Source organism: Rissa tridactyla, chromosome 4 (genome assembly GCF_028500815.1).
Source record: "Rissa tridactyla isolate bRisTri1 chromosome 4, bRisTri1.patW.cur.20221130, whole genome shotgun sequence".
NCBI classification, from domain to species: domain Eukaryota; kingdom Metazoa; phylum Chordata; class Aves; order Charadriiformes; family Laridae; genus Rissa; species Rissa tridactyla.
This window is the reverse complement of record NC_071469.1, coordinates 37,408,412-37,431,113: the sequence shown is the minus strand read 5'-3', so window position 1 is coordinate 37,431,113 and position 22,702 is coordinate 37,408,412. Positions and strand designations below refer to the sequence as shown.

General features: G+C 40.4%; 1 protein-coding gene across 13 annotated transcripts in view; it reads left to right on the top strand.

The window, feature by feature from the left end:
• The window catches only part of MEIS2 (Meis homeobox 2), a 175,296-nt gene that overhangs the window by 48,325 nt on the left and 104,269 nt on the right, over window positions 1-22,702 (top strand). For all 13 annotated transcript variants that reach the window (XM_054198631.1, XM_054198629.1, XM_054198628.1 and 10 more), the window contains one exon: window positions 5,363-5,508. In XM_054198631.1, the coding sequence (XP_054054606.1) occupies window positions 5,363-5,508 (146 nt within the window). The remainder of the gene's footprint in view (window positions 1-5,362; window positions 5,509-22,702) is intronic.

Below are 22,702 nucleotides of genomic sequence, written 5' to 3'. Positions count from 1 at the left end.
TTTCTTTCTCTACAAGATGCTCACTGAAACATATGACATAGCACCGTGGGTCTGGTGTCTCAGAGACACCAAAGGGGAGGGAACGCAGAGGGCTGAAAACAGCACATCCCTTGAGGAAACCACACTCCAGGCTGAGGCAAGTGGTGGCTGACCTGGGATGCCTGTGTCGGGCCTAAACAGCTTCTGATGGCTCCTTTCTTCCTGATGTCATGTAATTAAGCAAAACCAGCACACGTACAGCTAGAGCACTGCTGACGATGGCACGGCTCCGAGCTGGGGTGCCCACTTGAGCTGTCTGTGGTTTTCAAAGTCCCAGGTTTGCCACCCATAATCTGTCCAAACTCAGTTTCCCTAGACAGTAAGATACAGTAGGTAAGTATTGCTTCTGTGGGGGGAGGAGACTAGAGTCAGCTTCCATGGACAGTGATCATTAAGAGAAGGAGAAAAAAAACCAACACAAGACCACAGCCAGCACTTCATTCAAAGAGCTGTGATCTGCTGAAGCTGTGAGGCTAAAAGCCTGACAATTTTAACAGGGTGGAATGGAGATAAGGAGTTCTCCTGAAGGGTCTTCGATTCTGGAGCTGACCTTCCCTCTCTATTAGTCCTCCCTACAGCACAGTCTGTCTTATCTTCAAAACATATTCAAACACTTCTCTTTCCAGCTTTTTGGCAGTGGTAATTAACCAGATTTTTCAGATTTTTCTCTGGTGGGGATGTGGATCATATTACTAAGTTGAACATCCTTATTAATAACGGCTTACAATACTTATGTGTCCAGATGGACACATTATAAGTACAAACAAATAATTGCAAATTGTGAATATAAGCTGCATGCAGATTTTCCTCTTTGTTTTGCGTTTATATCTACATATTTTACCCCATCAAAATACTGGACTGAAAGATTGGAGAAAAGTTTACTTAAGATCGGCGTAGTGCACTGCAGCTTTCCTTTTCAGAATGCTTTAACTTGGTTTTCATATTGCTTGCAATATTTTTAGAAAGACGGTGAAGTGTCTTGTCTTCCCCCTGCCTTAGGTACCCCTGCTCTTCTCTCTTTTCCTTTAGCATGACAAACCATAGAGCTGTAAGGGACCTCTGATGGTGAAGAAACTCAAACACTGAGTCCCGAAATGCATTTTTCCAGAAATCATTTCTTTTACTGCTCTGCTTGTTGTGATGGTAATAGTAACTATTTCTAGAGCTCAAATCTGGGCTGTTATCAGGCTTCTGTGCTTTGGCCTGACTGGGTTATCCTTTTCAGTGATCATTTTGTGTAGATTGGGAATCTGTTATTCATCCCGTTCACAAATGCTGAAAAGAGTAGATGAGCAGCTTCTAAACAGCACTTGCTTCAGCTCGTGCTGGGTCTTTATTCTGTAAGGAAGGCCAACAAGGACTAGGGTTGAGATAATACTGAGAGTGTGGAGGACTGTCAAAGAGGAATTTGTTGATTTAGAAGGCTGGAGAGGCCTTCTGTAGGACTGGACTCTGTTTCCTGAGAAGTCCTTAGCTGTATGAACATTGGGGCCTGCAAGCTAGGCTGTCCAAGGAAATCAGCTTGTAGCAAGTTTAATTTGAAATTATGGTGCAATGGAAATCCTGCTCTAACTACTTATTCAGTATTTTTTCAATAAGAGGTAGCCTCCTTCGCTTTCAATGCGAAATAATGTATTTTGGGGGAAGAAACCCTCAGCACGTGCTAAAAGTGCCTGCACACAGAGCTAGTGTGGAAGCCTAACTTCCCGCTGTGTAAGGAAGACTCGCATCTTCAGCCTCCTCCGCAAACCCTTCCCCTAGAAGAGAAGGTCTCCAAGGAACCCCATGTGGGTCACTTTGCAAAGTTTCTTGTTAACTCTCTCCATCTTTTATAAGGGTTATTGAGACTATTACATAGCATTGATATAATCTTAAATAACCTGGGTAATATGCCTAATTCTCTACTGGCTTGGATCCTGCGTAGTCATTGACACCTCCTCAAAGAGAGTGCCACTTAAGAGTTCTCCACTTTCCTAGAACAGTGATAGGGTTTTGCAATCACTTGTACTTTTCGCAGGAGAATAAATGAGTGAACAGTGTGCAAAGCAGGAGAAAGTCACCCTTCATTTTTTTGCGCTGTGTGAGAGTCAGTGGGCCAAAATCTAGACTTAATTTCCCCACTAGAAAACTGGGATAACTGTGCTTATATAATCACAATTTCCATACAAGTTAGGACTTGACTCAACTCTTCTTACCATGACCATCCAAAACAGGATATGAACAGTTCACATAAACAGAATCGCTTGTAATGATGGTTTAAATGATTTAAATTTGGACTCCTTCATAACAGCAGTTAAAAATATAGTTAATCTGGTCTGCCACAGAGTGACTTTCCTGTCCATTTTATTTCACTTTTGATGATTTCTTCTTCTTCATTTAAAGTAACTCATGTTTATTTGGATACAGAAAATTAGGATCAGGCCCTCCATATCCAAGAAGTAAATCATTCCATCTTGGCAAAGTCAGTTATGGGCTACTTCTATGATTTCTTGCCACTGGACACTATCCACTAATGTGAGCAGTTGTAGTCCTATTAAAGATATGACAATAGAGCTTAACAGGATTGGGCCAGTAGTTCACTAGGAGCAACAAATCTTGCTGTATTCATCCTCTGAAGTCATTTGGAGGTATGATATTTGAATTTCCTTTCATGATGTTAAGGAAGAGATTAGAGAAGCGCTGATTCTTACTGTTTTGACCACTGCTTAAGGTGGGAAGGCAATGGGAGCTTCAGCTGAACTTTCCTCTCCTGGGCTGCTTTTAGCTTTTTAAAACCAGGATATTAACAACCTCTCCGAAAGGTCTAAACACTGATTTAGCGTGTAGGTGACTGCTGTTGAGGATGCTCACAAACAGGAGAGTATCTATACGCAGACAAACAGGGATTTGTCCATACAGAGAGTGAACTGGTGCTTCTGCGGTGCGAAAGGATGGTGCAGAGCGGAAGTTTTATAGCTCCACGCATCCTGTGCATACACACATAGCTTTTACATAAAGAGACAAAGATATCTTTATCCGCAAGACAGATAGACAAACAGACTGACTGACTTCAAACTTGCACTTTCAGTAGGGATTTTTTTTTCCACCCATCTCCGGGTACTGCTTTTCAGAATTGCCTGAGGCTACAGTACAGCACCTCAGATCCCCAAGGCCCATTGCCTGGCTCCTAATAGCCACTCTCCATCTGTGTCACATGAACAGCTGATGAGATAGCTCCAGTGTCTGTATTTTGGAGAGCATATCCACCCAGGTTAAAATGCTGGGGTTGCCAAGGAGCAGTCAGAAGCCATTAGTGTTTGTGAGAATTTGCCTTGCAGCAGTTCCTTGGCATAGTGGAAAGTGTGTGTGTGTGTGTGTGCGCGCGCGCGTACGTGTGCGTGTGTGTGTGAGAGAGAGAGAGGGGTAGGGTAGAATATGTGGGGGGGAGGGGGCAATGGAAAAGAGTGCTTTCTAAATAACCAACATTTTGCAAAAGTGAACAATTGCTTATAGCGTATAGGGCTTCCATAAGCTCTTTGATTAGTTTGCTGTGATTTGACTATCCTTTCTCTAGCGTTAACAGAAACAAACAAAAAAAAAAAAGAAAAAAAGAGGAAAGAAGCATGAGAAAGAGAGCAGTGACTTCGGGGTCTTGCTCTGGTGTTTGGGCAGATGGAAAGGAGCTGCTCTGCCTTGGGGCAGGGTGGTTGTAATGAAGTGGCCTGTCAGTCTGTAAATAGTGAGGGTCATCTCTTCCATGTGATGGAGGGTATCACATTGCAGTGAAAATGGAAATGTCAATAAAATTAATCTGCCAGCTCTTTGCTGTGGCTTTTTTCTGTCTCTCTGGTCCAAAAGGGCTGGTTTTGCAGAGGGGAGGCAGTGGTAGACGGGTGATCTGGCACGGGAGGGAAGATGGAGCTGAAATGCAAGTTTTGAAGCAAATGGACTGTATGTAGCAGCAACGTATTTCGTTTAGCAGCACTACAGAGCTAGACAAGCCTATAGGAATTAGCTCGTGAATCTATAGCATTCCTCAGGAAGCTATGGAGCGTCTAGCTCAGGCTACATTGAGCACAGAGTTTATTGTTTTAGGCTTTCTTGGACAAGGTTTTTACTTAGCATGGGATTTATGGCATTTACTGCTAATGAATGTCTATTCTTAAATTACAAAAACCACCGTCTCAGCACAATTCCCAGATGTCCTTCCAGGACCTCGGCTTCTTAAACACCAGCAGGGAGCATAAACTCTCCACTTCTCTGTTTTCCTCTTTCGTGTGGCTCCAGGCTAATGATGTGTAAGGAAAACACAGCAATCTATAAAGTCTCAGTGCTGTCCCAGTATTCTTCATTTATTTTGCATTTGATTATGCCACAAGTCGGATCTTGTTTCTTTCCTTTTTTTAAAGTTATTAGTTCAAATATTAATGTAGGAATATGGCATATATTGCTGCTCTTGATTGATGCCTTCCCAAAAACAGGAAGACGTGCTCGTATGAATTTTAAGAAAGTAGGGGTCCTGCAATGCCTTGCCAGAAGAGTTTTTCAGATACATAATTTAGATGCCCTCCAGGCAGGCTTTCAAGGCATTTTTGCTGGAGGGCAAGAAAAAATAACTATGACTGTTAAAAGTAAATGATTTTTGCTAATGCACAATTAATGCCAGGGAAAAGCACAGAAGAGAAAGATGTTGATGGGAAGTTCTGATTAAGTGAGAGCTCTACCTTGATGTGCATCTTTTTTTTTTAATGATAATAATCACTGATGCAGAGATGTAGAAGTTTTCATGTCATGCAAATGCCGTATGCGGGGTCATCCTAGGTGTACGTGTTTGTGCGTGCGTATGTATGTGGGTTGGGAGGTGGTGGTTACGGGGAGGGGCTCATCTGACAGTGTGTTATGTGCACTGAACAGTGACACGGTTACTGCCACCTCTGCAGAGGGCCTCGAATATATAGACTACAGAACATTTAACTTGATTACTTAGAGTACGTATTCAGAACAGTTGTAGGGATGCATTTACAGTGAATGGGTTTTCTTGTGGCAGGTTTTCCCACATTGAATCCCGTAATTGACAAAGAGCTATTGCACTATGTCAAGCACACAATTATAATTGAATTAATGATATATGCATGTGTGAGACGCAAAATTAGTATTTGGAGAGACATGGTTTCTAATTTTTACATATTTGTATCAGCACTCATATATAATGAGAAACTGTACGTGCCCAATCTAGCAAATCAAAATAAAACTGCGGTATTGTCTTGGTAATTTATGATACTTTTTGGTTTCTGTACTTTGTTCATTAAATGTCTCCTCCTTCCTGTTTTTCTCTTTGTTGTAGGAGATGGTTTAGACAACAGTGTAGCCTCACCTGGTACAGGGGATGACGATGACCCAGACAAGGACAAAAAGCGTCAGAAGAAAAGAGGCATTTTCCCCAAAGTAGCAACAAATATCATGAGAGCGTGGCTTTTCCAGCATCTCACAGTAAGTGGTGCCCAAAACCAAAATAGATTTCTATTCATGTGCCTAATGAGGTTTATTCATCGTTATTAGAAATCAATTGTCCCCATAATTTTTGGACCATGATTAGGGCTCAATTATTGTTGCTTTTTTTTTGTCTTCTAGATTTTTATTTTTTTTTCCTTGGCTCTTGGAATCATGACAAATCTAAAAGAAACCTATATATATACATATATATATATACACACACACATACATGCCTAGAGAGAGAGAGTACAAAGCCTTAGCATAGAACAACACCCACATATAAAGTAATCATTTTTTGCTTTGAACTATTCAAGATGTTCCTAAGGACAAAAAAGGGGGGTTCTTGGTTTAACATATATAAAGCTCTGCTTTCTGGATTCTTTATTGCTGGCCTCTGTTTACACAAACTTTATATGTAAGCGGTAGAAGAGAGAGCCCCAGTCTGTGTGCGCTGACTTACGCTGTGGGACGTTAGAGAAGTCAAAGCAGCACCTTGCAAACTTGTACGTTACTTTTTGTGGAACACGTAGAAAGCTTACAGGTTCCCTAATTCTCCACTTGCATAACTGTGAGAAAAAGCACCTTTTTAGTTTCTTGTCAAGTCCATTAGGTTAAAAGCTAGCCATATTCTCATTTGGGGGAGAGAGATTAAAAACGTGAAAAAGCAGTGCTTTCCATGGGCTATCTTTATCCTCCTGCTTGCAATTGGGTTTATGTGTTGGTGTTCTGTTGACTATTATAGCTTCACTTAGGCATCAAAACATGGTTCCACAGAAAACCTAGTAACACTCTTTGTAGTTAGCTTCGTGTGGGAAATAATGGAAACTGGTAAAATTATCAATTGATTTTCCTCTTCCTCTCACTGTAAAATTGTTTCTTACTTGATAAGGCTTAAAATGCTAACTGTTATTAACTACCTCCTCTTCTACCAAAGTTTTATAAATTTCCACGGTAGCTGATGTTGGTTACAGTGTAATGATTTCAGGACAAGGTACCCGATTTATTTATGATAGGGACTATCGAACTGCTCCGCTGGCAGCACAGCTAAAGGGGGGAGCGATAGATCCACATTTCTAAACCATCATTTTGATGTAAGGACATTAGTAGCAAACTAAGGTGCATTGATCTGGCCTGTGGGGTCAGGATTAGCTGGAATAGCCAGTGTCTCTGCTGGAGTAGTGGTTATTCCTGCCTCCCAGCTATGGCCATTTCAAAGGTCAGGTGCCCTGTACCCACTTGGCTCAGAGGAATTAGACAGAACATGAGTCTCTGGGCTGATTACTTAACCAAAGACAAAATAATGAGTCCTAAGCAAATACTGACTAATTGAAAGGGCTGTAAATCCATTACATATTGGTCAGGGATAATCAGGAGTATTTAATCACTTTTATCTATTCAGGAGCACTGAAGCTGCAACAGCAAAGCCCTGAACCTTGCCATGTGCTTATTATTCTCATCATTATCAAAATTACTTCACAGCTGTTCTTTGCTACATCACCTCAGCTGGAGATTTACTAACCTGTAAAATGTTTTTAATTTGGAAGTCGAGTGAGTGTGAGTGGAGGGTTTTTCATTTAGCTGTAGGGTATCTTTAGAGGAGTAGTACAGGCAGACAGCAAAAAGCAGGGCCACAAATAAACCGGTTGGTTTTGTACATGTCTCCGTGTTAACTCCATTTCCTCTTATGATATTTGTGATATCTTGGGGTTTTTTTTCCCCTCCCTGCCTGCCTTTCTCACGCGCTCCTTGAAAGGGTTCGGCACATGCTTATTAAACAATCAACTGCCTCTCGCTTCTCTTGAGGAAAGTCCTCCCGGCTTTTTGAAATCCCTTTTCCTTGTTTCCATCCTCTCCCGACACTCTCCATCCTGCATGAATCGAGGAAATTTGCCGTCATTGGTGAGGATGGCCTCGCAAAAATCAAATTAAGTGAACACAAAAAAGCCCCAAACCTTTTACCGTCCAAGCTTTAATGAGTTTGCAGGTGTTGAAAGATTTACTGTGCTGTAATTCTCAGACCTGCAAACTGATAATGGAGACCCCTGACCAGTGCAATGTAAATTCAGGAAGATTCTTGCCATAAACACATGCAGGGAAGGAAGAGAACTCCTTTCTTTTAAAGATCTCTCACTTTTCCTCAAATTAGCTTGTCCATTCAAACTGCAACGCTGGCTGAGCCAGAACGGGGGAATCTGTGATGTACAATTTTATCGTTTCAAGTAAATATCTTTACAATGGCGGTCCATGATTCAATGTACATTCCTTCATTACTACTCTAACCTTATTTCAAATTGGTTTATTCCTCCTTTGTGCTGTATGACCTGTTCTTGTATTACAATAATCCCCTGATGTACCCTTTTTTCTTTCTCTCTTTTTTTTTTTTTTGAAGAAACTAATTGAATTATCTCATTATTTTAATTTGTTAAGCAAATGTATTTTACATCTCAGGATGTGTTCTTAAAGAAGGAGCTGCTTAGGCTTTGCCCCCTGAATGGGCCATTGGTACATTTTGACATTCATGCATTCATTAAGGAGAGGAACATAAAAGAGCTCTGGTTGTATTTTTTTTTCAAACACCCAACCAGCATGGAGCAACTTTTCCATAAGCCACAGGGGTCTCTCTACATATGTTCTCAACTGCAAGCCATTGTCACCTATTCTGAATACCTCAAAAGGACAAATAAAATACTAAAGGCCAACTGTAGCAATTGTTAGCTGTTAGTCTCAATATGACAAAAATCATTAACCTCTGGTTTCCCTGGAAGGAAAGGCAGTGTCAGTCCATCTCTTATGGCGTGAATTAAACTTGAAATTCCTTTACACTGTCAAATTCAAAGAGAGTAACTCAGTTTGGACTAATTGTCTTTACTTATGATTTTAAATCAAATGCTTTTTTTTTTTTTTCCTTTATTCAATCAGTTTGCAAACTCCTAAGGTCGCCGATTTTAAAAACTGAATTGCCTAAGTGGTTTTCTTGAAGAGACAGGCACTTGAACTCTCATGTAGAATGAATGTATCTGACAGGCTCTGTCTTTCAAAACAGTTTCTAACCCCTATCACAGCTTCCATTTTGCAGTAACTTTAATTATATTTGAAATAGGATACACATGCATGTTTTTATTGTTGGAAATCAAATGCAAGGAGTAGGAGCTTCTGTCATGTTCTCCTTCACTTACTGAGCTCTGTCTTATATTTGGAATTACAACAGTACCGGAAGATGAAAGAGCTGAGGATGAATTGGTTGGAAATGTGTATGCTTTTTCTGGATAACATCCAGTGTTTAAGAAAGTAGAGGAAATCCTAGTCTGGTAGTATAAGCTTTTCAATAGTACATAAAGATTACGACATCAGAAAGGTAAACCTGACATTAAGGCTGTTTTTATTTGAGTTCAAAGGTGGTTAAAGAAAAGAAACAGCAAGAAATCTGACCCAAGCAGAGAGTTTATTCATAGCTTTGGAAGACTCCTTTTCCTCTATGCCAAGGAGTCCTTAGTACACTCAATTAGCCTCTCAGACATCTCTGCTTTCCTCCCTCAAGTGCTCCCCTATTTGCCCTGCAAAGAACGCATTTGATCACGAAGTGAAAACAGGAAGTGCTCAAATGTATAGACACCTCTAGCTTACACCAACGTTGAGATTAGGATTTCTTACCAGCAACTACACAGAGAGAGCCCCCCCTCCTCCCATGCCCTTTTGAAGGATGGAGGACCTTTAAAATGTACATACATAATCAGAAGAGAGCAAAGTTATAAAGGAAGTAATTATACCGTTCTGTGGACTTGTACCTCTGGTAGTTCGTCGTTTTCTGCAGCATAGCGTCTCAAGGACTACACTTCTGCTACATTCAACGTTTTTTCCCCTTCTTTTACAGAGCTGGTAGAACAGAGGCATGTTTAGTCTTTGACACTTACCTGGAGTGATGCCCTTTGTTAAAATTCTGGTTTGGTTGTTTCTTTTGTTGCCGTCTGTGAGAAGATGTATATCTTAACTAAAAGTACCGGATATACCAATGGTAGCATGCAAACTAAACCGTTTTTATGACAGTGCCAGATTCCCAGCTGATGGTATTTGGGATGACTCCCCTGAAGTCAGTGGAGTTGAACTCCTTTTTTTTTTTTTTTGCTTTTTTGCTAGCTGAAGTTCTGTCTCATAACATTTGTTTGAACGGTGTCATTTTAGCCTGATTTCCACAATCTTCTGGCTTAAAATCTTGCTCTTTACACAGTCTCTTGTAGAGTAGATTTTGGTTTCATCTGTTTTGTTTTTAGGCTAGAATAAGTTCATCTGGAACCAGCCACAGCTTTTGTACTTACCTGAATTAATTTCTTAACTTGCAGTATTCAGGTGGCCAGATTGGACAATACGAACAGTCTTACTGAAACAGATTATTTTTTTTCTGTATTTATGTGGGTGTATCTGAGAATATAACGTATCTCTATCATATTTTAATGAATGGCTCACCAAGCCTTTTATGCAGGGCAGCTATTTTATCTATTCATTAGATTTGACTGTAGACATGAATGTCTTCAACCAAAGCCAATCTTTAAGCAAGCTTTCAAAACAGTTGAAACCATTCATAACCTTCATAAATATCTCCTCCCATATCCTGATTTTAGGAATAATACCTAAGGAAGGGTTAGGAACATAGCTGGCTATTGCACTCCGCACTGAGTATCTTACTTTTTTTTATCTTATCAAACAGTAGAGGAACAGATTTCCTCAGAGTACTGGTCTAGGAGAAGCGTTCTTCATGTTGCTGTTTTTGCTGTACTTTAAAAAACAAAACCAAAACTGAAAATACAACAGAGGTCTGTCCAGTTAAAACGGTGTCAAGAAGGCTGAAACACTCAAGAAAATACAAGAATGTGAAGGCATCCTGGTGAATCTTGGTGATTGTGTTGGACTGCATTGTAACATGCTGTACACTCTGTTGAGGGTACGCTGAGGAGATGGATGATGTCCTCTGGCTCTCCTGTAAAATGACCTGCATGTGGGTTTGCATGGCTGCCATTTCCGCTTCAGCGCACCACGCAGTCACAGAGTCGGAGCAGACTAAGGTACAGTTTTATTCCAGGTCTGCTTTTTAGGCAGGGTTGACTATGTGCTGAGTTTGCAGCCAGGTAATAAGTTGCCTCCTGGTGTAGGACACACCTCGCAGACTGTACAAACACTGCCCAGCTGGAAACACGTCCTGCAAAATAATCTTGTGCCCATTTTTCAGCTGGGTAAACTGAAGAGGAGAGGTTAAATGATTTCACCCGAGTGCTAAAGAAAAAAGCAATATCTGAACATTCAACTCCCATGACCTGTGGTCCTCAAGGTGGTGGAGCTGTGCGTCTTTGTACCCCAAAGTTGAGCTGGTCACTTGTCAGAAGAGATGGCGGCTGCTGTTAGCATTTGTTGTTGTTGCTGGTGGTAGTGTAGCCCTGCCTAATGTCACTGGCATCCCCTCCTGCCCTGCCTGCCTGCGCTACAGCGTCACCAGCCTTGACAGAATAAAACTGGAGATCTTTCTCAAAATGCTCAGGCTGAAAGGTTTCGTCCTCTGACTACTCCTAGTCCTGGGCCACGATATCAGTCCCAAAGATTTAGTAACAGACCAAATGTTCGTATATGTTCGTATACCTTTTAAACTCCACAATCTTAAAGGAAAAAAGCTGAAATGGGGTGGAGGTGGGGCTTTGTTTGTTTTAAAAATGGAATCTGAGATTAGATCTGACATTTCTACATCCACCCCCTACAGAAGAGGGAACCCGGGGTCATGGGGTGTGTGGGCCTCAAAAGCTAGCTTTGTCTGGGAGTGGTTAATCTAATCATTGTTACATAGACATCTGTTATTTCTTCTGAAAAATTGATGCTTTTGTGACACAATGATCCATCTATTTAGTACAACAGCCTGAGTAATTAAATTAAAAAAAGAATATTTTTGCGGGAGCATGTATTATAAAACTGCCATACCTCCTCGTACCAGCGAAAAGGCTGGGGAGAGGGAGAGAGGGAAGAGGGGGAGAGGCAGAGGAGTGCTTTAAGCCCCGCATTGTTTTCTGCTGGCTGGAGGAAAACATCTGTGAATTGTTTGAACTGAACCTTAGCAGGGACTGTCTGAATCTGTGTCATCTCTGTTTAATTTCAGGAAATGATGTCACAGCGCATTAAATAACAATGCTGCGTGATTTATTTTTACTTGTACATGCTGTCCTAAGCATTTTGGTTACATGTCAGTGTTTCCAATTAAGTGCAAGCTTTCGGTTTTAAAAAATATACTCTGTAATGCTTTTTTTTTTTTTTTTTTGGGGCGTGGGTATGGGGAGTCTGGGTATTTTAGGGGGTCACCAAGGTTCAGGGCTGTCGGAGGGCTCCGGGCCCATTTGTCATGTGCTTATTTGTAGTTGGGACTGGATGTCAGCGCTCTCGTCACCCATGGCAACCTCCAGGACCGTGGGTTTGTTACAAAGCCTGTCTGGGGGAGAAAAAAACCTAAATATTCCGAACCGATCCGTCAAAAGACCTATTAGATAGTTATAGCCGGGCCTGCATACTGTAGCTTCTGCCTCGATCAAACTTTCTGCACTCCCCCTTCTTCTGCAGAAGAATAGAGGACATAAGTCAATTCTGTCTGCCATCTGTCGCCTCTCTCCCCGCTCCTCAAATTAAAGAGACAGTCCGAAATTTAAATAATCGGATACAATCACAGGAAGCCCGCCTGGAAATTATTACATGTGCATTCGGGTTGTTTTGGTTTGGTTTTTTTTGACTTCTCATTTTATTTTGAAGGGGGGATCTTTATTGTACTTCTTTGGAGATCAAAATATGTTGTGTGTTTCAGCTTCAAAAATAGCATTCTGAGAAATACTGGATTTGCAGTGTCACTGAGTTGTTATCTAATAAGATTCCAAGTTATATATAGGGTGAAATTCACACACACACGCACACACCAAACAATCCCCAAATTGCGAATCCTGCAAGGGACGAGCAAATGGAATGCACTGGCCTTCCCCTCCGTCCCCTTTCCCTCCCCGAATCCCTGGCAGGCTGAGGGGCTGCAGCAAACTCCTTTCACCAGGACTATTTAGGTTCTTGAGCCTCCCTAATGCTCCTTTTCCAGGCCTACTATAATAGTTTTTCACACCAGCCTGTCTGATGTTAGCTAGTTATGCTTTACATTCGCTTCTCCGTTGGTTTTTTTTTTTTTTTCTACTGCCCTGCCTGTCTTTGCCTCTTCCTCCTCCTTCTCCTCCTCCTCCACAAGCAACACAATGTGTCAGGACTGCAGCGAGGTGAATTTAATTCATGTGGCATACGAGGTCAGCCACTGCCAAACCACCAGATAACGGGGCTAGATGTTACTTCCCAATTTAATATTTTACCTGCCATCTTCAAACAGGGAATTACTGAGAACAGAGTGTAACGAAAAACATGTGCATGATTTTAATTGAGGAGAGATTAAAAAGCCTCGACCGAGCAAGCTGAACGTGGCCTAGCAAAAGATAGGATCAGCCACCGGTGTTTTCTGGTTGTTATTGTCAGATTACAAAGCTTTGCAGAGTCAGTATAGGAATTAAGTGAAAAGAAAAGAGGAAAGAATACCAAAGTCCAAGTAATGAATTCCTTAAAGTTTTGGAAACAAGGCAGTAGTAGTGACAAGAATTCATTTATATAAAGTTGTGGCTTTGAGGGTCACAAGGTAAAAGGGAATTTAACTAAAGCATGTGCAAATATAAATAGTGTTTAAACACTCCAAGGACATTGCACTAATAAATGTTGTGCACTGTAGCCTTTGAAAATCAAGATCACAGTCAACTAGAGGTGAGAATTCTTTTGAGTATCTTCAAGTTTCAGTATCTAAAACAGTTGTCATCAGAAAACTCTTAGTTCCTCCCTGTCTCTATAGTGTGTGCACACGAGTATATGTATATATAAAATGTATTTTTAGGGAAAAAGCAATTGCTGTTGTTTGTGGAAAGTGATACTGCCTCCCAGTTTTGCCTCAGGCCATGTTTATTTAAGACCTTCCTTTCAAGATCCATGAGCAGAGTAATTGGTTTCAAAGAAGATTTCTGTAAAAGTAGAGATATACCGAAAAAAAAAAAAGCACATTTCTGCCAACAATTCCACAACTGCTAAGGAACGGAGATGTCAATTCTTATTGTTGCCTAATGAAGAGAGTAGTTTATGGCAGACAATATTACTTGTGGTGTTGTGGAGTTTGCCTTGAGTTAGGATACTTATAATACCATGCATTACATATTTTAGAGTTGATTGGCAGCAGTCATTTGTAGTATCCAAAGCAATCATTGGCATCTTTAAAGATTTATTATTGTCTTTAAGCATAATGGCAATACAGTTTTCATGCTTTTACATTTGCTATTTTTATTTTTAACTGCTAGCCCCAAATCTGCCAGAACTAATTTCAATTGTTTTGTCTAATACTGGATGATAGGTTGTCAACTCACTGTATAATGCCATAAAGATTTTTTTAAATCTTGGTTTTACCTTTTTATGATGGCAGTTCAAAACATGCATTTTATTTGTAGCAGTTGACTACTTGTGTCCATAAAATGTTTAACATCTCATGACATACTCTTATGGTAAATCTCAGCACAATGAATCAGAGTAGCCAAGTAAACAGCAGCAAATATTTTAGTTTAGTGTTTAAAAGAAATCTGCATATATAAATTTGTTTAATGCTATAGAAATTTGGCTGTCATCTGGATCAAGCTTTTATTTGGTCAGCGGTATATTTCAAAGTGGCAGCTTGATATTCTAAAGTGGATATACTGTGGAAATACTATCTGACTAAACTGCATAGCAATGGGAAAGCTCCTGTTCAGTTTCTTAATGTGTACTAAGTATATAAAAGGAGTAGGTTTTTGTAAGATCATGGCCTAGTCTAGACCACTTTGAAGCTTGTTATGCCAATTAAAAAAACCCCAAAGACGATGGAAGCTGCATTGTTAGTTGATATTCTGTGAACGTACATGGATCTTTATAAAAGCAGTTCACTTTCCTCCCAGGTAAGGTAAAAATCGCAGGTTTAATTTCTCTGTGTTCAAATATTTGCAGATAATTCACAGATTAGTGCCTAACCATGCGTACCTCTCAGTCCTGCTTCCATTAATTCCAGTGGAACTCTGATCCCTTTGAAAAAGCCAGACAAGATGAAGCAGTGAAATCATAATGGGAGGCAGACAAACAAACAAACACACACGGTTTTGTGTCTTAATAAGCGTTAAACACTCAGGTACTTTAATGACAAATTATACTTAAGTAAGTCTTTCAATGATCCCCTATTTTATAATAGAAAGACAAATTTCCCGAGTGCTCGGCTATTTGTCATATTCTCCTATGGCTGAACCTTCGCTACTGTCCCCAGGATGCTTCAGCACAAGTGAGCTCTGGCAGGCCTGGGGAGATTTCAGGTCACCATGGCAAGAACCCGTGCCTCAGTTTCCCTGTTTAAACAGTATGGCATAATCATGGTGGCTGCCTTTTGGAGTGCTTTTGATATTTACAGATGAAAAACTCCGCGTGAGACCTGTGTCTTATTACTTAGCATCAGCTGAATGACAGAGGCCTGCGCTTCTGTTGTGGTTTTATCCTGCCGCTGAACTAGTATGACAGTCATGCAGTGCTTGTACAAATACTTGAACTTCTGCAGACTTTGAAAGTCCAGGATGATTTTTCCCTTCATGAGGGAGCATTTAATATAAAATTAAGAGTCTTACGTTCTTTCTGGTCTGCCCTGAAGATGACAGCATTTGGTTGCTGCAAGCTGCTTTAGCTCAAGTGACTCCTCGGGCTTGGGTTGGTTTTTTTTTTTTGTCAGGTCCTTTCCTTACGGATGACCTGAAGTGGTGATTATTGCATGCAAATGGTATCAAATATCTTTCTCAGAAAGCAGCAAAAGAAAGAACCTTGGGCATCAACTGCTGGCCCAGGGGCAAGAGTCAGAATAAAGGGAGTGCAATAGCATTAACAAATGCATCTTTGTACTTCAAGAAGTCACTAGTGGATATTCCCCTCCTCAACAGCCCAGGGAGTTTCCTGACGTGAAATTAGGACTTTGGCAGCTTTCCAGTCAGTCGTGATCCTCCTGCTGCCTCTTTTGAGTCATCCAGGTGCTTCCCACTTGTGCATCCCACTTGTGCTTGAATGAAGAAATGGGAAGCAGGAGGGTGACCTAGAGTGAAGAGTAAGGGACAGAAAGGCTACTGCGAAGTCCCCGATTCATGTTGGGAAGTTCCCTGCCTACTGAGGAGCACATGCAGACAGCTGACAGCTGTTTTGATAGTCCACAAATGGACTATTCAGGGATACAGAATGTGAATGGTGAGAAAGATCATGATATGTGTGATAACAACAAGAATAAGGAGCATTATGTGGTCAGAGAAGTGGAGTGTGTATTTGGGGGAATCAGCAAAGGAACGTTTCATAGGAATGCGTATGTGCATAGGAATGGTGGCATTCCTAAATTGGAAGGAAAGCTGGTTAATTTGAGGGGTCACTCCAAAACCTAAATGTTTGAAGAGTGCTTTAATTTCAACTATAAAGGAACATTCTGATGATCTCTTTAAGATATAAAGCAGGAAATGAATTGGAAACACATGTGAAAACAGGCTAATTGTTGTGAACAACAAAAAAGGGGGAAATCATAGAATCATAGAATGGTTTAGGTTGGAAGGGACCTTAAAGATCACCTTGTTCCAACCCCCCCGCCATGGGCAGGGACACAATTTAATTTACTTCTCCCTTCCACCCTCCTTTACTGTTTTGGCAGTCCATTCCAAGAGTTGTGTTACTTGGTCTGTCTCTTTTTAATTCTGTTTCTTCCAGTTCCACACGGACACTTCACTGTATGAACTAATATCTCTTAGGAAAGACAGGTGCTTCCTGAGTTGGTGCGAACTTCTCTGTGGATGGTGGGATGAACTGCAGAGTCTTAGGACAGTCCTAAGAAGCCCACGTTTTTCCACATAGTATGACTACTTACATCTCAATTTTAAACGGCCTACTTTGTATGCGTGTGTTGTATGGTGGCCATTAAACGCCAAGCAAACACTTCTCAGTCCAGAAAAATCCCACTACTTAGTGCCTATCTACCCTAGGCATTTGCAGACAATTCACTGCTATAATTAATCTTAGCTGTCCTGGCTCTGTGAAACCTGAACTTATGTACTACAATGCTCTTGGATGCAAACAAACTCCAGGGAAAAAAAGGCTCTTGCCTCTTTCTCTCTCTTTTCTTCCCCAAAAGCTGTCCATTTAGAGAGCAGTAATGCTTGCAAAGGAGATTAAATCCCACTATGAACCAGTGCAAAACTATATGTGACAGCAGGAAAATAAAACGTCTACCAACAAACCAGACTGTGGTGTTTTGCCAGCATAGGTATGAATAAACGTAACCCTAGAACTGTTAAACTATCCCGAGTTTAGCTCCTGGGATCTGAATCCTCCTCAAAGCCCCAGCTGAAAATATATGATACCGCACTCCCCAACTGGGTAATGCTGTAACATGCTCTACTGCCTCCCGAATGAGCGCTGCGGCAAACTTCTTGCTGAGACTGAAAACTCTTTCAAACAAGGCCTGGGGGCTCACGAGCTTTCTACTCAGTGCCCTGTAGGCTCACTCTGTGAAAAGGTATCTCGCCTAAAAGAGGCCAAATATCACACAACTGAGCTGGTGGGAAATTCAAACTGTTCTAAGCGAAGAAGTCAATAGAGCTGCTGTAGTGAAAGGTAACGTTCAGAGTGAGATCACCGTGTTATGATCTCATGCTGAACATCAGGACTGGTTTTTTTCTTGATGATTATGAAACTAGCCTGAGGCCAGTCTGGTGAGAGTCTAAGAAAGACATAGTAGGATGTTTGGAGAGCCTGGACTATCAGGGCCCTTATTGCCAAAAAAGTGAAACAGAGGCTGAAAGAAGATGAGAGAAATGAGAGCTGTATTGTTATTTCCAGTGCTCTCCCCATCCATCCCAAAAATATAAGATCTAGCCATAGACACAGAATGCGCATACTGAATCGGTGAATAAGCACAGGCTACAAACAGATAAGAGGAGAAATTACTGGGGGGGAACAAAAGGCCTTGAAGGAATAATGGAATTCAACAACCAAAAAAAAAAAACCAACCCCAGTCATTGGGCATGTAGAACAATCTATGGAAGTGCCTTTGCTTAGCACTTTTAAAACTAGACTCCAAAAAAACATTTGAAGAAATACTGCTGAGAAACATCTTGCATTCCTGGGGTTACACTAAAGTAGTGTTGCCTGAAGCATTTCTCATATTTCCATGTTTTCTTATTAATGATTAAAACCTGAAAAATATCTTGAAATTAGAGCTGTTTTCAGAAGGAAACCTTCCCAAATTTGGCTTCCTTCACATTTAAGTTTTTGTTGTATTTGTTTCAACTTTTTTAATGACATTTCATTTATCTGTCAGTGGAAAAATTATTGCAAAATTAACTCACAAAGTCGGATTAGAAATGGGCTTGAGACCCAAAATGAAGAACTAAGCTTAAGAGAAATATTTAATTACTGTTTCTTCAGGCATTGGGAGTTTGAGTGGGTGCTGAAGGTCGGCCAGGCTTGGGCTCCTTCAACAAAGGAAGCCAGTTTGTATTGAGGACCTCATGTTAAAAACACCTCCCTTTCAGATATTGAGAGACAGAGACTGTGTCACAGTACACACGCTGTTCTCCATTCACAGCATGTGAATTTTCACAAATATCTGGGGAAGGTATAGGTCTGAAATCAACCCTTACCCAGTTTAACATTGCCCAATATTTCTGGCATCTGCTCCACCATTAGCTCTATGTCAACCCAAAACACCAAAAGTCGTCTGAGCATTCAAAATCCACGTTGACTTTTAAGGACATAGATCCAATGCAAATTTAATGCAAAATGAGGTTGATTATGGATTTACACAGAAATTCAAATACTGAAACAGGTGAAAAACATGGCCTTTTCACCTTTTTTCACTTACAGACTTTTATGGCAATTTGACTCCAGGATTCAAAACAAAGCTTGGGCCCTCAGAGAGGCAGAATGACCCCAAGAAAATATTGACTGAGTGCCTGCTGACTCAAACAGCTGAATTTCACACACAGCTTTCCTCAAAAGCATCAAGAAGAAAGAGATTGTATTTTGAATTTAAAATGAAATTTTCTCTTGAACATTACTTTATAATAATGTAACTGTGGGGTTCCACGTTTGTCTCAATGACTTCCAGATCAAATGAGCTCAGTTTGCACGGTAGAAAAAAGCCTTCTTGTTTTGGGTTGGGGTTTTTCTTCTCTCTTTTCTTTTCTTTTCTTTTCTTTTCTTTTCTTTTCTTTTCTTTTCTTTTCTTTTCTTTTCTTTTCTTTTCTTTTCTTTTCTTTTCTTTTCTTTTCTTTTCTTTTCTTTTCTTTTCTTTTCTTTTCTTTTCTTTTCTTTTTTTTCTTTTCTTTTCTTTTCTTTTCTTTTCTTTTTCTCATTGCCAGAATTACAAATTTAGCCTGGGATCTGAGATCCAAGTTGGATTCTTTCTGGTTCGTTTATTGGCAGTCACAAGGATTATACAATAACAGTAATGTTGCAATTACAATAGTAAATCTACGCAATTACAATAATAAATAGGCGATGGAGTGGCCAGAATAAAGTCCAGTTTTCTTGCCTATAGCTAGGCTGGCTTTATGAAGAAAAATAGCACAAACTTCTATTACGGTTTGAAGTCAATGGCATTTTTTGTCAGCAGAGAATCAAATGCAATTCAGACACACAGGGACATAAATCTGTTCAGTAAGTCAGTCACTTTTCAGAACACTGCTGCTTAGTTTTGTTAGTATTCTTGTCTTTTAGGGGATTTTTTTTCTGTATGGCTTGACATAGTCTGGTGAGTCAGGCCTGTTTGGAAGATTTTTAAAGAAGTGAAGTGACAGGGCAAAGATCTCTCTTTCTCCCTCTTAATTATCCTTCCTTAAAATGGGCTTGTGTGTCCATTTTAAAGATGCCATTGGCACAAAGTGCCTTTTGTAGGGTTTTGATATACAGTTCAGAAGCTACCTGCGTGAGAAAAGAGAGTGGGAGCTGTCTAGGGCTTCATGTTGGAATCCTCCTTGCTGCAAACGCAGCGAGGACTGACCTTTGCTCTCCGAACAGGGAGTCTTCTGGCATGGAGCTGAGTTTTCCTACCCCTCTTCAGAACTGTAAATAATGTTAGTACACCCTGAATTCAGTGCATGCAGCACTTTACATTACTATTGTGTATCTTAAAATAAACAACATTGCAAGCTGTTTATTTTGGTGTTACTATGTATGCATTTTTTAAACAGTGGTTACTTAAACAAATGTCTCTGTTCCCACAGCACTTAAAAGCTGCTGTTTGCTCATTGTGGTTTTTGGGTTTTGTCACTTTTGTTTTGATTATTTCTGAAAATCACACTCGAGGATACAGAAGACAGGAGTAAGTTGTACTTGATCCAAACAAATGCTTCATGTCACAGCTTTTTCTTTATGCCAGCTTTTCCCATGTTCCTAGCAGAAATAATAATTTTGGTTTAGATCAAACTTACAGATCACCAGTATTCCAGATTTTACTGGATCAAACTGTCCTCAAATGCATTTCTGCAGGCCAATCAGGCCATGCATTTGTTATCAGAATTTGATCCTGAGGGAGTGAAGTTGTTTTAATAACATTAGTTCTGATTGTGTATTTATTGCTCAGCAAAAAGAAAAAGATGCGGGGGATGAAAATTTAGGGAATTAAGGGTTTCCACATGTCCTTTCCCCCTCTCTCATCAGCCTTCATTCATCCACCCCAGAATCTTCAAGTGCCCTGCAAACTTCTGAGGCCAGAAATGCTGGTAAGAGATTGATGGAAAAGCCGTTGTCAAAGGCATCAACATTTCTGAGCCATATTGCCAAAGCTTTGTGGCCCTCTACCTACCCAGGGAACTCAGGGGACACTTGTTGGTCTGTCACAGTACTGCTGGAGGACTCTGTGCCCTACGCTGTTTTTTCATCTTTAGCAGTGAGCTTTCAGTGATGGCTCTGCTTCTTGCTGTGCCGTGTACGCTATTCACAGATCTCGGCGTATTTGGCTAAAATCTCAGTAAAGGGATCAGGAATAAACGTGTTATTTCTCCCTCAGCTCATTCTCCTCACCTGTATAAAAAGTGACTCTGGTACTGAGTGATTGTGATAGTTATTCTGTGGATGCTCTGTTCCACTTTGCCTCTTGTTCCTAGGTTGTCTTCAATTAGTCCTTTTTGCTGGGAAGGAAAAAAACGGGGGGTGTTGTTAAAAACGGGTTGTCATCTTACCACCTTCTGCCATTCATTTCTGAGTGAAAGAGAGTGGCCGGGCAGTCATGAAAGTGCTGGTGTGATTCCTGTGTGGAAAAGGTTTAAGAAGAGTGCTCCAACAAACCTGGGAGCCGGCGTTAAATGGTATTAGGTGTTGAATTAGTCCCCAGCCAGCCCCGGGATCAGAAAGCCACAAGCCGAAGCATTTGGTTTCCTCATGCTTGGACACAGCTGAGAACTGAGCCTGAATTATTCATTTGTAGAACTTGTAAAGGCTGTCTGTCTTTTTGCAACAGAAAGTAATCTCTTCACTCAACTGCTAATTGCCCCATGATTTTAATCAAGCAAGATTCTTAGATAAGGAAAATTAGTGTTTGAGAAAAATTGTGAGTGCAATTCTTTTCCAACTTGTGTTGACTATAAACCAGTTTGTCCTCCTTAATTATGGTCTTCAAAGATAAACAGGTTGAAGGGAGTGCTACAGTCTTTGGCACAAATACAGCATATTTCAGTGCTTTGTTGAGCAAGTTGTGCGTTTTTGAGAAAGAAATAAAAAGTTGCTTGTATTTTTTAATGTAGTTAAGATTTATTATTTTTTTATTTATAGCTCAGCAGGTGTTGCTTTTCGGCATTGTGTATACACTCCTTTGCCTCTGGACTTCGATACACTGGATACCCTCTGCTCTCTCAGGAAAACTAACTATGTGACGATTAAGGATGAGAGGAGCATTAGATAAAGACAACTGGCCAAGAGCAGAGCACTTGGACTATGTCATTCTAACTCCTGAGGGGGGACAGTACAATGTACCAACATTCACCAGCCTTCCTATTTGCTCCTAACCTTTTCATGTAATTCGCAGAGCTATTCCATTTTTTAGCCCCCCTTTTTTTTTTCTTTTCACCTGCTGATTATTTTTCTCCTAATCAACCCTACCACAAGAGTTCCAGGTCTTCAGATACTTCTCTCGGGCAGATATGGATTAAATCTCTTGCAATGTTAATATATACACTTAAAATACTTTTGCGTACTTTCTTCAGTGTAAATACTATGCCAACACCCTAATTTGTGACTGAGATTACTAACATCATTTACATCTGTAGGTGAACGTCCCCCCTCTTCTATCTGAAAGACAGAAAATGACAGAATGATTAGCATTTTTCAAACGCTGTTAACAGAAATAAAAACTACTTAGCAGCAGAAAAGTTTTGTGATAAGGAGCAGGTAATATTCAATATTATAAAAACATTTTAGCAAATCTTTTTATCTTGATTTTGACTAAATAAAATCTGCTCTATTGGTCCAATGAGCCAGGTAAGGGTCAGCAGTGGGTGGTGATGGGGCCAAGAAATGATGCAAGTATAGGACAATCTGGCAGGCAGAAGTTTAAAGACTTTCTGAGCTGGAAGTTTATATCCAGACTATAATGTTTAAGAGCCATTGACGCATCTACATTTTCTTTTTGGGCCTGCTATGGTCCAAACCATATATCCATGAGCTACTGTTGGAACAACTTAATTTTGTATTATTTGAATCTTTGGGGACATTTGTTAGAATATTTTCTGATATGGAATTGGAAATTTGAATAAGCTTCACATTTCTTAATGCGTGGACTTCAGTTTCTAAACTGTAATTAAAAAAAAAAAAAGAAGGGAGAGCAAGGATATCATTTTACACTTGATTTAAAATTAAAGCTGCTTTCTTTCATTTAGCAACAGGAAAAACTTAGCAGCCCTGCAGTTTTCTTAGAAATTTTCAGGAAGCGTTGGGAAAATCTTTTTTTTTCTTCATTTGGAGGGAACCCTGATTATACCTCTACCACCAGCCCAGGTCTTTTCAGCATCCTGTTCTCCATCACCCCGATCCCGTTCTTCACATGATTGGCTCCGGCAAAATAAAACACTGA